The 14876-nt window shown below is 37.0% G+C and overlaps 1 protein-coding gene across 1 annotated transcript in view; it reads right to left on the bottom strand.

Moving 5' to 3' along the window:
* The window catches only part of SKAP1 (src kinase associated phosphoprotein 1), a 287139-nt gene that overhangs the window by 234897 nt on the left and 37366 nt on the right, over positions 1 to 14876 (bottom strand). Inside the window, exon 2 of the mRNA XM_036267707.1 lies at positions 12670 to 12775. Within this exon, the coding sequence (XP_036123600.1) occupies positions 12670 to 12775 (106 nt within the window). The remainder of the gene's footprint in view (positions 1 to 12669; positions 12776 to 14876) is intronic.

The raw sequence follows: 14876 nt of genomic DNA, 5'->3' as shown, positions 1-14876 counted from the left end.
TCAACAGATGATTTCAGGGTGATCCTGGGGCCCAACAATGCCATGAAGGACCTAGGCTATTCCCATATTTCTGCTCTAACACTTTAGAGCAGAGGACTGTCTTAAGGTAGCTACTACATTTCAACATATTGCTGTCTCCCAAGCATAAGACTGAGAGAGGTTATCAGAAGTCTTATCCTTACATTTCTTTGGCCCTACCCAACCACAGGTAAAACTTAATGGCTTTCAGATCACAAGTTATCTCTCGGCTGGCGAGGTTCCATTGTCAAGGAAGAATGGAGGGTGGCTGCTGGGTAGGCATCCAGCAGGGTCTGCCCCAGCTTTGTGAAGTTTGAGATATCTATATGACACCCAAAAGGAGCTATCCAATATGTTGTCTGGTGCCTTGGAGAGAGAACTATAGCTGAGCAGTAGAACTGAGAGTCATCCACCTACAGAGGAAGTTGTTGAGTTATGGCTATGCATGAATTTGCCCAAGGAAAATGTGGTAAGGAAAGAGGCACACTTGAGGGAAAATAGTGAAGAGGGCAGGGTAGAAAAATGAGCTCAAGCAAGAGCCTTAAAAAAGAGTATTAATGCAAGGAAGAAGAAAAATCAGGAGAAACTATTATCACGGGAATTAACAGGGAGAATTTTTTGTTTTTTTACTTTTTGAGAAAAGGGAAGCTATTAACAGTGTCACATGCTGCAGAGAGACCAAATAAGACAAAAAGTGAACAGTGTCACTTGGATGTGGCAATGAGAGAGTTACCCGATAGAAACAAAGCCTAGATTATAGGGGACTGAAGAGTAACCACAGAAGAGGAAAACAAATGGCTAGTCTAGGCGTCTATTTCAGAAGTTTGTTTGTTAAGAAGAAAAAAAAAAAAAAAAAAAAGAACAGGCCATGCTCCTTCTTTATTATAATTAGACATGTAGACATGTCATCTGAAATCACTGTACTGAAGTCTAAAAGAAGATTCCAACTATTTTTTTGGTATTGATTGTTTAAAATGTTCCAACAAAAATTTATTCCCTAAGTCTAAGAATTTGAATCTGCTATTAAGCACTAAATTCTAATAGGCAATGGCCACTTCTAAATCTAATACTTTTTATTTTGTATTCTTTGCAAAATTAAAAGTAAACTGGTAAAAATCAAGAAAAAGAGAGAGATTGAGAGAGAGAGGGAAAGAAAATAGCTAGAGGGAATCACTGTGTAGGATATAATGTTTTTATTAATATTAGAAGACATTTGTAATAGAGAAGCAAAAGCTAAATGTAAGAAAGAGAGGATGTCTGGGCAGTAGTAATGGTGGAATGAAGATGACAACTGCAAGTCAGTGCTTCAGTACTCAAACAGTGTGAGGAGGGACTCTGAACTCAAAAGATGACAGAGGGTCAGAGAATGGTAAAGCCACACAGACAAATCTCAACAGGAGAGAGGTTTGGGACAAGATTGAATAGCAAAAGTCTAAAAGTGGCAGCAAGGAGCTTGAAGAATGCCAATGGCACTTCTGGAAAATGAGCAAATTCTATTTAAGATGACTTCAAGCAAAACTGTGTCCTGCAGAAGAGCCATGTTTCACTTAGGCAGAAATGGAGAAAAGAGGTTGAGGCTATAGTAAAGTGTGATTATACTAGGACATGGATTCCAGGAAACACAGTGGAAAGGACTAGGAGAGAGGTCATTGGGAAAGATGAGAGATGGTGGAGACAAGGAAGTACAAAGCTGAATAAGGATGATGACCAAAGACAGAGGACTGGTGATGGGGAACAAAAATGGCTGGAATGACTGGCATCCATGTGCTAACAGAATTCCAATACATGGTCTTCAGTCTTGTAAGCTTTTATCACAGAATGTTAGAGAAATGTTATCATAGGAGACATTTGAAGAAATGGACACTATCTTTACAAATGGCTCTTCCATCTCTAACATTCAGTAAAAAGAAAGCATACTAGTTCTGGAAAAGAATATGTGGGGTTGGTTACAGAATAGTAAATGTCCTAATAAAGAGCGTCTCTTGTTTTAAGTTTTATCCTAGGACCTAAAAACATGTTTGTAACAGTTTTCCACCATTCACTCAATTCACATACTTTTTAAAAAATATGTTTTTATTGATCTTTCAGAGAGAGAGGAAGGGAAAGAGATCGAAACATCAATGTGATCGAGAAACATCGATCGGCTGCCTCTGGCACACCCTCAACTGGGGATCGAGTTCGCAACTTGGGCCCGTGCCCTGACTGGGAACCGAACCAGGACCTCGCAGTCCATGGAATGATGCTCAATGCACTGGCTGGATTCAACTCACATTCTTGAGCTCATACCACATGCACCATGTAAGACTTTTTTGTTGTTGTTCTTAATCCTCACCTGAGGATATTTTCCCATTGATTTGTAGATAGAATGGAAGGGAGAGAGAGAGAGAGAAGAGGGTGAGGAAGAGAGAGAGTAACATCGACATGAGAGAGACACATCGACTGGCTGCCTCCTGCACAACCCTGACCAGGGCCAGGCACGAGCCGCAACCAAGGTACATGCCCTTGACCAGAACTGAACCCACGACATTTTGGTCTGTGGGCCAACGCTCTAACCATGCTTGAGAAACTGAATTTAAAATGAACTTATAAGTATGTGTTAGAGCCGTCTTCTCAAATATTTATGCTCATATAAATAACGTAGGGACATTTTATTCTTTCTTTTTTGTTAATCCTCACCGGAGGATGTTTTTTCCATTGCTTTTTAGACAGAGTGGAAGAGAGGAAGGGAGGGAGAGAGAAAAACCTCAATTGATGTGAGAGAGACATATCTGTAAGAAAGACACATCAATTGGTTGCCTCCTGCATGACCCCAACTGGGGTTGGGGATCAAACCTGCAATCTAGGTACATGCTGTTGACCAGGATTGAACCTATAACCCTTTGCCTTACGTCCTACCCTTTAACCACTGAGCCAAACCAGCCAGGGCATGTTGGGATCTTATTAAAATGCAGATTCTGATGCAGTAGATCTGATTCAATGGAGCCTGAGAGTCTGCATTTCTAACGTTTCTAGGTGATGTTGGTGTTGCTGGTCCATGGCCATACTTGGAGTATCAAGGAGCTAAAGACTCTCACCAGAAAGATTCCTTGCTTTACCTTTTCTATTGCACTGACCTGTAAAATCCTGAGAATCTTCCCTCTTTTCCATGCTAACTCTCCTATCCATTCATTTTTCTAATAAAAAAAAGGGTAGAGGGGGTAGAAAATTTCAAGGGGGGGAAGCTTTTTCTTCTAAGCAGCTATTAGCTACACACACTGCTTTCATGAACATGCCAAACATCTATCTCATGTGATTAAATACTTCTGTGGAACCCCTAATATTTCAAACAGGGCACCTAGCTATTCAATAAAAGAATAAGAGACTGGGAACAGCAATTAATTCTAGTTATGCCATATGGCAGTATAGAACACTGGCTGGAACCTGAAAACTCAATTTCACCAGAGTCTTACTTATTCTGAATTTTAATCACTACAGGATCAGCAAACATATGCCTACCAACCTGCTCCATTTACACAAAATTCTAAAAAAGAACCATACTACACACTCAAAAATGATTGATTTTCTCCAAATAGACTTAAAATTTCTCTCCTACCAGATTCTCCAAAGTAGCTGCTGACAGCTCCAGTTTAATTTCCCTATTAAATAACATCTTCAAACAGTTCTTTTAATGAATAGTATTGCTTGCTTTCTTACCATTTTCATCGTCAGCTCACAATTTTTAACAAGTCTAATTTGCTCTGGTTCTGGATTCCCCAGCCCTGGGGCTGGCTCACGTGCCCACCCTCCTGTCCCTGTGAACTCTTCCATTCCACCCTATTTTCTCCTTTTCACCTTTCTCCAGAATGGAGACATTATCATTTTCAACACACACTCCATCCCTGTCCGCTTAGAGCTAAGATACTTTCATCTCCTGGACATCTAATAACTTCAAGATAAGGACAGAAAAATCAGTTCTTATTCTGTGAACTTTTGTCTCCGGTGCTTGAGAGACTATCCTAATATCCCCTGAACATGTTTTAGTGATAACATTTACTGCACTAGGGCCAAAATGATTTTCTGCCACTTTCAATTCTAGTTCAATAAAAGAGTAAGAGCTTTGTTTCTAACCTCTGTCATTTTTAATACCATAAAATGATTTTAAAAATGTAAAATTGAGTTCCATTTCCTACTGGACTACCAATCTCATATTAGCTTTCCTTTTATCAAATTTATGAGAAAAGTCAGAAATTGCCTTTCCTTAAAAAAAAAAAAAAATCAAAATTTTAGGATCTCCTGGGCAGAATGTTTGAATTAAATTTCAGCTCTCAATAGTTGCTGGCCTGGAAGTTTTAAAGAAGTATAAAAATTGGCTACTGAAAGTTAGTTATGTCAGAAATAACAAACTGGAAGATTATCCCTTAGTTCACACTCATCCAAAAATAACATTATTCCTAGAAAACTATCTTCCTAAAAAAAATCACAAATGTGGTTATTACATTTCCAAATGAGGAAGTCTATGGTTTTCTGAAACCACAGTGAATGAAATCTGTGGTTTTTGAACTGAAAATTGAAACAAATAATGCTTTTTGCAACCTTACAGCATTAAGAAATTTTTCAAATATGCATACAACATGAAAAGACACCCATACATGCCTACAATCTAGACTCTATGATTCACATTGTTATGTTTGCTTTGTTATATATTTTCCCATCTATTTTATTTTTTGATGCATTCCAAAATAAATTGCAGACATCACTATACTACAACCCTAAATATTCTAGCATACATATATAATTAACTAAACTTCAATATTTACCTACAGTTCTGTTAAACCAATAATCTTTTGGAAAATGACAGTTTTATTATTATTATTATTATTTTTGCAGTGGTTTGACTAAGCAAACTAAGCAATCAGTTGGAAGTTCTACATTCTAAATCCTAAATTTTACTAATTCTGTTACTTAGAGTGATTCCTTATATAGGACAAAGGCATTTGGTAGACATGGTAGAAGGTCTCAATTACCAACTTTGTGATTATGGTGGAATTCACAAATGAGAGACACTCACTAATACAATTTAAGGAAATAGCTAATTGGAGATTATGTGGGTATAAAGTTTTCTGTAAATTTTAATGAGAACCTCCCAAAGGCAGGCAAACTTGAGGGAGCTTGAGTCTGAACATTTAATGATAATGCATGTTACATAAACCACAATGTATCTATGATAAAATAATTTGAAGCTGGACTACTGGAGCCTGAGTCACTCCAAGTGGGAATTTCAGAACAAAGCAATAGTATCAAATTGGAGTTTTCTTGGCTCTACAAAGCCATGGTAATCCTGGTATGCAAAACTCCTTATTAATGACTACAGTAAGAGTTGCCACAGGAATAGCTGCCCTTTCCTTTATGAGCTGTTTGTTCCCCTACACTAATTTTTTTTTTCCTTTTGGAAGATTGGCCCTGGAAGGGGCATCCTTTGAAGCCTAAAGAATCAAAACTACAGCAAAGCACTGCTGAGAGTTTTGAAAGAAATATGAAGAAACTAAACTGGACCTGGGGCGATAGGCTGAGATCTTCCCAAACGGGTCAGCAGTTGGTCCATAAAATATTCCAATTGCCAAGGAGGCGGTGACATCTTGTGTAAATCAAAATCTAAAACCCTAAGATATCTCATTTCCATTTTAAATGCATGGGGGTTAAATATGGATATCTAGCACTGGAGAAGTTCCTGTGGGATTGATTTTTTTCTGTTTTCTCTGAGCTCTTTGCTGAGCGTGATAAGTAGGACTGCATTTCATTACCAACCCTGCTAGCACTGCACTTCAGGGAGACTAGATGAGGCTACACAGTGGGAGAGAAGATCCGGCTTCCAAAGAAGAAATGATTCACATGGTGTGATTATAAAAACCCATTTTATACTCAACTCACTTTCAATAGAATCATAAAATAAAATAAAATCCCAAGGAAATGAAATTTCCTGCACCATTTTCCAAATAAAAAAAAAATCATAGTGATGCCATAAAAGAAATCAAATAGAGGTTTCAAGGTTTGGTTGGTCATGTTTGCATTTTTGAAACATTTGGGAAAAAAGTAATTCCAAACAACATTTTCGGGGAGACAACTTAAAAAAAAAAGTAAGATCATTATTAGGGAAATATTTAATTAAATCAGCCAGCGTTACAGAAATAACTTCAGAATAAAGAGTTGGGCTTCTGCCCTGGCCGGTTTTGCTCAGTGGTTAGAGCGGTGGCCTGTGGACCAAAGAGTAACGAATTTGGTTCCAGTCAAGGGCACGTACCTCGACTGGGGTTCAGTCCCTGGCCCTGGTTGGATCATGCAGAAGGCAACCGGTCAATGTGTCTCTCTCACATTGATGTTTCTCTCTCTCGCTCTATCTGAAGATAAATGGAAAAATATCCTTGGATGAGGATTAAAAAAAAAAAATGTTGGGCTCCTGACAGCTGATCCAGCTCTTGCATTTCTCTCCCCTTTGCTCCAGTTTCACTATAACACAGGAAGTGAAGACAGGGTGGGTTTGTATCAGAAATAAGAGAAAATGAGAAAATTAGAGAAAGCCTCAATCAGAAGGCCCTGAGTCACAAGGTTCATGGAGATCCACAAATAGATAAATACAGAGAGGCATTTTTTCACCTGCCTTTTATAAGCAGAGAAAATTGTGCAGTACTGGTATAAAAGACTAGCTCCAGAGCAAATGAGACTGAAAATCAAGGCCAAAGCAAATGGTGGTAAAGTGATGACAGTCATTTTATACAAATGACCTTTTCACCCAATGTATGAATTAAGAGCCTCCATTTACAGACAAATAGAAAAGCTACATATATTAAAAAATTGACACTGAGGATTTTTTGAGACCTTCCAAGACAAATTCACACTGAGTAGATAATAGGAATGTGCCCAGGTGATAATGATAGCTATAATTCTATCAGGAGTAAAGCAAATTTCAGTGACCTAACTATATGGCTGAAGAGTAGTGCTCAGCTTATTATTCTGACAGTTTAGTCCAACCTGAAGGGTGCAAGCTCAGTTACCTGCCTGTCTCCTATGTCACATTTCAAAATTCCTTTGACTCTTTTTTTTTTTTTTTTATCCTCACCCGAGGACATTTTTGCATTTTTTGTTCAGACAGAGCAGGAGGGAGAGAGAGGAAGAGAGAGAGAGAGAAACATCGATGTGAAGGGACACATCGAGTGGTCGCCACCCGCACGACCAACCAGGGCCGGGGACAAACTGCAACCGAGGTACGTGCCCCTAGCGGGAACCGAACCCGAGTCTCTCCGGACCGCAGGCGGACGCTCTAACCACTGAGCCAAACCGGCCAGGGCTCCTTTGACTCTTGATAGAACATATTCTGTTTAAAGAGCTCAGCACTGGGAATTAAAAAAAAATTTTTTTTTTGTTAATCCTTACCCGAGGACATTTTTTCATTGATTATTTTTATTTTTTATTTAGAGAGAGGCGAAAGGGAGGGAGAGAGGGAGAAAAGGGACACAGAGAGAGAGACATTGATGTGTCTGTGGGAGAGACACATTGATTGGTTGCCTCTTGCATGACTCCAACTGGGGCTGGGGATTGAACCTGCAAGCCAGGTAACGTGCCCTTGACCAGAATTGAACCCACGATCCTTCAGTCCATGGGCTGATGCTCTAATGACTGATGCAAAATCAGCCAGGGCAGCACTGGGTATTTTTAACAAAACGTTTTGAAAGGAAAAAATGTATTCATCCAAACTTTTAAAAAACCCAGCTATCACTTAGCATAAAAAAATATGGAAATATTATTATAAACAGAGTTTTACTTATCTAAAATATTTATTTTATGGGATACCCAAAGGGAGAAGCTTCTGCTCACTAATACCACCACAACAGCCCAGTGAAACGAAAAAAATGGATCAACTTAATCTTAGAGCTGGTACCAAGTCCAAGAGACCCACACAAGTAAAAGAATAAACAAAATAGTCATCATCATAAAATTTAAAGGAGGATTGCACATTTCAAGCTGTTATGAGAGAACACAATTAAGATGATCTTCCTTTCCAGGTTGAGCCAAGAGACCAACAGTAACTAATATTATCAGTCTCACCTGCAGAGCACTTCAGACTGAAAAAGAAATAAATGTACCCCTCCCCACCCTCAGATAAGTATATCTGCAAAAGTCTTTAACACAATTGCAAATCTCAACATACATTCACTGAATAACAGAAAACTAATACAGGAATTATTAAACATAAAACTGATCACTTGAGAGTCCTGAGGTGGTTTCAAGTTTTTGTTTTCTTTCTTGGTTTAAGGATAGGAGGAAGAGATAGGCCTAAAAAGAAAAGAAATGAATTTTTAACCTTCAAGATGTAGTCAAATTATTGAGATGACTTTTGAGCCTTTTCAGAGCTCTTTAAACTTAGATGGATTGTACAAGTTCTTCCTATTCTTTTTTCCTCCCCTGTGTTGGTACTGAAACTCCAGTGTAGGTAGCAAAATGAACAACAGAAAGAGATGTTATGACCAAATATCTAAACTTGCGAGTAACACAAATGTATGAACAGCACATTACACATTAGTTCTCTTGGTAGGCATGCTCCGTTTGAATGTGTTTTGTTTTTAGGGTTTTTAAGCTCAATAACCAGCACTTAGGAAAAGTAAAACTCTATGTAATTAATGGTAATGATGTTTTACAGTACTTATACTACTTTGAAACTCTTGTTCCCAAGAGCTGTATCAGACTAACTCCTTGGCGTTCTTCCTATAATACAAAGACATCTGAATTATATATTCTTAAACCAAGTCCTGTTTTAAAGCTAAATCCATGTTAAGCTGAAAAGAAAAACTTGGAGTTCCCAAAATAAACTGGAATTACTTTATAATATTTGTACTAATGTATAATGTTTCATGCAGAGGTATATACTAACCACCCACAATGAGACATGATCAAGATACTCTTTAGCCTGTACTTTAAATGTCTTGGGTTTTGTGCCATAACCCTGTTACATAAAGTTATTTCTTTATTTCTTTCCATTCTAATATGCTATCATCAATCTACCTGTCTCTCTTTGGAACTCCTTTAAGTTTCACAAAAGGAAACAATAATCCAAGTTTGTTTCCATTGGCTCTGGCCTTCACTTCCAACAGTGAGCCTAAGGACTAGCTGTTCCAAAATGTGCCATTGAGAGAGAATTTATCGCTACCTCAGTAATAAAAATACTCTATTTTCTTCATCCCTTCCCCCACTCTGAATGTATTCTTGCTGTCAGGTGGCTTCCCCTGAATCAAACCTAAGAAATGCTCAACTGTGTCTCCAAAAGCATAAGACTTCCATCAAGCATCTGAGTGTAGAGTGTGTCTGCTTCATTCCAGGTGTCTCACATCTGGTGCTGATCCTACAGTGACCACTGTAATAAAACAGGAGGAGCCTCTGCCTGGCTTTCATCCTAATCATTCTCTAAAGAGCTCAATGAAAACTTGGACTAGGAATGTGAAAGCCGTTAGTTTTTAGGGAGAGGGTTTAAATGAGGAGGCAGTTTGAAGGAGAGCAATAAACATCACAGCTCAGGACATCAAATACTACAACAGGGTTTCATTTCCTTGGAATAACAGATTGCCATCCATTTTTTATTTTGTCTTTCATGGAAAACATTATCCTTCATTGGTAACACCTTTAAGCAAAAAAACTCATATGTATGTAGAGATACAGATATGATTTTATTTTTTGTTTCTAAGTTTGGGAGGGGAGAGAAGAACTAAGCTACTCCTGTTGAAAAACAAATGAGCACTTGGAGGACACCCAAACCCCTAAAATATTATTGCTTTAATGTGACTAAAGATAAAACTTTTAAAAATGACTTTTAATCATTCTTTTCATGTTACTCAGCATTTAACTCTCAAGTTTGATGATGTCCAAATTTCTTTTCACACCCAGCTTTTGGGGCAGATACAACTATTACACAACAAAAGTAAATGTGGCTGGCATTGCACAAGCTTCCAAACCAACTGGTATCAATACATATAAATGCAAAACATTGACCAGCCATAAGTGTGATTATAGGGGCAATATGGCTGAAGAAGAGGATTCAGTAAAACAAGGGTTACGTTAACAGGATAATGACTGACTGGGAGGATATAAGGCAACTTTAAACAGCTTTCCAAAGGACAACCTCATTTTTCCATTTTCTTGTACAGTATCTAATTTCTGGCTCCTTATTTCCTCTGTGATCTGATAATTATGAAATTCTAAATAAACTATCTTTCTTGCAACAAACCAATGAACAGAAAACTCCCATCAACTATGCAGATGTTTCCTAAAGCTCCTGCTGATTATTTCCTGAATGTCTATCCCACAAACCACACTGTAAGTTCTGTGACAACAAGGAACACTCTCTACCCCATAACAAACATAGCTTCTATGTGTGTATGCATGCATTTAAAAAGAGGACTAAGAAGAAATATGCAACTGATAACACCTTTTGTGGTGACTAAAATTTAGAAATTTAGCCCTTTCCAAATGCTATATGGGAAAGAATTCCTACTCATTGTATATTTGTTCCTAAAGATGCCATAAAATTGTTTTGCACTCCTTATTACAGATTTATACCAATAGCACCCCCATAGACACAATTCTATTTTGGGCATCCCTCTCTCTATAATACAATTTAAAATAGTTCCACTGTAGCCCTGGCCAGTTTTGCTCAGTGGTTAGACCATCAGCCTGAGGCTCAAAGGGTCGCAGGTTAGATTCCAGTCAAGGGCCGACCTACCTAGGTTGAAGGTTCAATCCCCAGACCCAGTTGGGGTCATGTGGGAGGCAACCAATCGATGTGTCTCTCTCACATTGATGTTTCTCTCCCTGCCTCCCTTTCATGCTCTCTAAAAATCAATGGAAAAATATCCTCGATGAGGATTAACAACAACGACAAAAAAATTCCACCCCAGAAGGAACAGAAAAATTGAAAAAAAAGAAAAGAATTCCACCTTTATTTCTCCTGCTGTCCTTATAATGCAAAGGTCAACTTTGTATTATTAAAAAATTAAAAATTCTATGGGTTACTAAAAATTCTACAGGTTACTTCAGGCTCACAATGACGCCTGAGCTTATCTACTAATAAAGGAACATTATGAGGGAGTTTGTTTTAAACACTTTTCCAGCCTACCAAATATTAAAGATATTTTCACTCTTGCAAAAAGCTCTCATCTTCTGTATTCTGCTGGTTTCAATTATTCAGGGCAACCCAGGCTGATAATTACACAGTCCCCAGTTGCTGAGTAAAAGTGATGCTTAATTAGCCAGCAGGAAAGATCGATTAAGATCCAGCAGGGCATCTTGTGAGGTTCTCTCACATTCCTGGAGGGAATAGATTCTGGCTGTGCCCTTTGAAAGGATAAAACTCCCTGCTTCTAAGGAGTTTCAATGAGGTTTCTAAAGTAGATGCTAAGATCGGTCAGCCACACAAATTAACTCCCAATTACAACCCTGCAGATGCTCTTCCTTTTCTAAGAGTACTCAGATCAAACATTCTGAATCACATTGCCACCAGGTTGGGAAAGGCTTAAAGCAATGCTCACTTATCCCCAACTCTCTTTTAGTTACCACATTTGAAGTAAACGGTGGGCGAGAAGTATATTGTAAAGAAAATTTTTTATTTCTTCCTCCCCCACACAGGTGTATGCATCTGTCAGATACTCATATTCTAAAAGGCACAAATTAGGTTAGAGCCTCTTATAAAAAACAAACAAACAAACTTAATGAGCATTATATCCCAATCCAATATGAGACTAAAACATTCCTATATGGTCAAAGAATCAATTAGATAAGTCTGGTTTATGGTGGTTTTTTTTTTTTTTTTTTTTTTTTTTTTTGTTAGGGAAGAAGATGTGGAAGTAAAATCAAGACCAATAGTCATAACAAAAATTAATTATTTCACATTGCCTAACATCTTCCCTTTAGTAACTTGGACAAACACAAATGTTTAGTTTTTCACACACTTTGCAAACGTGTTCATTAAAGATCAACACAGTTAAAAGCTAAAAGCAGAATAATTGTCTTAAGATACATAATTATCAAAATATATCTATTTTGAAACTATAATAATTATACCTTTCTACTGCCAATTCAATTCAGTAAATATTTATTAAACCTCATGGGACTGGTTAACTTATCTTGCATTTAAATAAACAAATAAATATACATACACACACACAAAATATTCGTTAAGCCCTGGCCAGTTTGGCTCAGCAGTTAGAGCATCACCCACAGACCAATGAGGCACAGGTTCCATTCTGGTCAAGTGCACATACCTCGGTTGCAGTTACTCACCTGCCCTGGTCGGGTTGAGCAGGAGGCAGTCAGTCAATGTGTCCCTCTCACATTGTGGTTTCTCTCTCTCCCCCTCTTCTCCCTCTCTCCCATTCTATCTGATGATAAGCAGAAAAATGTCCTCAGGTGAGGGTTAAAAAAAAAAAAAAATATATATATATATATATATACACACACACACACACACACACACACACACACATGCACACATTTGTTAAGCCTCTACCAGGTATAAAGAACTGTGATAGGTATGTTTTACATTGTTAATTTATACATTACTAGAGTAGATTTTACTGATTATAACCTGTTTCAAAGCTTATGAAGAAGAATAATGGAACCATTTGTACAAACCTAGTTTTGATTTGCTGAAAACCCCGAAGAATATGGTCTCTGTGCTCCCTTGCAATAGCACTGAGGTTCTCATTCCTTAAATCTTCTGCCAGAAAGTCCTCAGCATCTGAAAGAAAAGGATAGTTGATCAACAGAAAAGAAGTACTAAGGGAAAAAGAAGAAAATCTGGAGTTAAGAAGCTGATATTATTTCCTCTTTAAAAACTTTAAAGTTGTAGAACAATGTGAATGCACTTAATGCCACAGACCTGTACACTTAATAATGGTTAAAATGGTAAATTTTATGTTATGTATAGTTTACCAGAATAGAAAATAAATAAAACTTTATATATGCCTATAAGTGACACCTTTTGATAATCCAAGACATCACTATAAATTTTAAAAGTGAATGCATATATTAACAACAACAACAACAACAAAACCATTTTCTGAATGATTTTAAAGGACTATTTAAGTAGTAATTATCAATGATGGCAGAGGATGGACTGCTATTTTCATTAAGATATAAATATTACAAACAATTCATGGAAGATCACAGGCCAACAGAACTAGAGAGAAATACCAATAAATAGAGCTGAAATAAAAAATAGAGCTGAACTGAAAAATCAAGAATGAAAAGGGCAGGCATTTGAAGAAGAAAACTTAATTAGTAGATGCATCACCAATGAAAAGGATAATGCAACCAAGTGAAGATTATATGATTTTGTATATAGAAACCCCTAAGAAATCCACTAAAAAAATTAATATACAAAAATCAATTGAATTTCTATATAGTAGCAATAAACAAACTGAAAATGAAATTAGGAAAATTCCTTAAGATAGCATAAAACAGAATTAAATATATAGGATTAAATTTAACAAAATAAGTATTTTGAAAACTACAAAATGTTGTTGAAAGACATTAAAAACCTAAATGGAAGGACATCCCATGTTCATAGATGAGAAGACTTACTATTATTAAGATGGTAATATTCCTTAAATTGAGCTAAAGATTCAATGCAATTCCTATCAAGAAATTTCAGCTAGCTTTTTCTTTTCTCAAAAATTGACAAGTTGATCATAAAATTCATCTGGAAAGTCAAGGAACCCAAAATAACCAAAACAATTTTTAAAAAGAAGGACAAATTTGGAGGACTCACATTTCCTGATTTTAAGACTTACTAAACAGCTACAGTAATCAAGACAATATAGTACTGCCATAAAGATAGACATATAGATAAAAAAAATAGAATTGAGGATTCAGAAATAAACCTTCACATTTAAAGTCATTTATTAACTTTTATCAAGACTACCAAGACAATTCAATGGGATAAAAAGTACCAGTTTTTTTTTTTTTTTTTAATAAATGGTGCTGAAACAACTGAATATCCATCCATATGCAAAAGAATCAAGTTTGACCCCTACATCACGCAATATACAAAAGTTAACTCAAAATGGAACAAATACTAAATGTAAAAGCTAAAACTATAAACCTCTCATAATAAAACCTGCCAGAATGGCTGCAATCAACAAATCATCAAATAACAAGTGCTGGTGAGGATGTGGAGAAAAGGAGACTCTAGTACACTGCTGGTGGGAATGCAAACTGGTGCAGCCACTATGGAAAACAATATGGTGTTTCCCAAAAAAATTAAAAATGAAACTGCCATTTGAAGAAGCATGAAACACCAATCAGAAAGAATACATGTACCCCTATGTTCATAGCAGCAATATTTACAGTTGCTAAGATCTGAAAACAGCCCTAGTGTCCATCAGTAGATGAGTGGATAAAAAAGCTATGGTACATATACACTATACAGCTGTAGGAAAGAATGATCTCTTATCCTTTGAGATGACATGGAGGAATATGGAGAATATTATGCTAAGCAAAATAAGCCAGTCAGAGAAAGACAAGTATCACATGATCTCACTTATTTGTGGAATATAATGAACAAAATAAGGTGAAGAACAAAATAGACCCAGGGACATAGAAGTAGAGTTCAGGCTGACAAACTTCAGAGGAGGGGGTCGGGGAGAGAGGGAAGAGATAAACCAAAGAACTTATGCATATAAGCATAACCAATGGACATAGACAGCAATGCTGAGGGAGGAGGAGGAGGCGGGAACGGGAGGAGGGTGTCAATGGGGGGGGAAAGGAGAAACATCTGTAACAGAAATAAATTCATTAAATAAAAATAAAAATAAAACTCATAATAAACATGCATAAAT

Source organism: Molossus molossus, unplaced genomic scaffold, assembly GCF_014108415.1.
Source record: "Molossus molossus isolate mMolMol1 unplaced genomic scaffold, mMolMol1.p scaffold_m16_p_19, whole genome shotgun sequence".
In the NCBI taxonomy this organism is placed as follows: Eukaryota; Metazoa; Chordata; class Mammalia; order Chiroptera; family Molossidae; genus Molossus; species Molossus molossus.
Note: the sequence above shows the minus strand (reverse complement) of the source record. Positions and strands in the feature narration are given on the sequence as shown.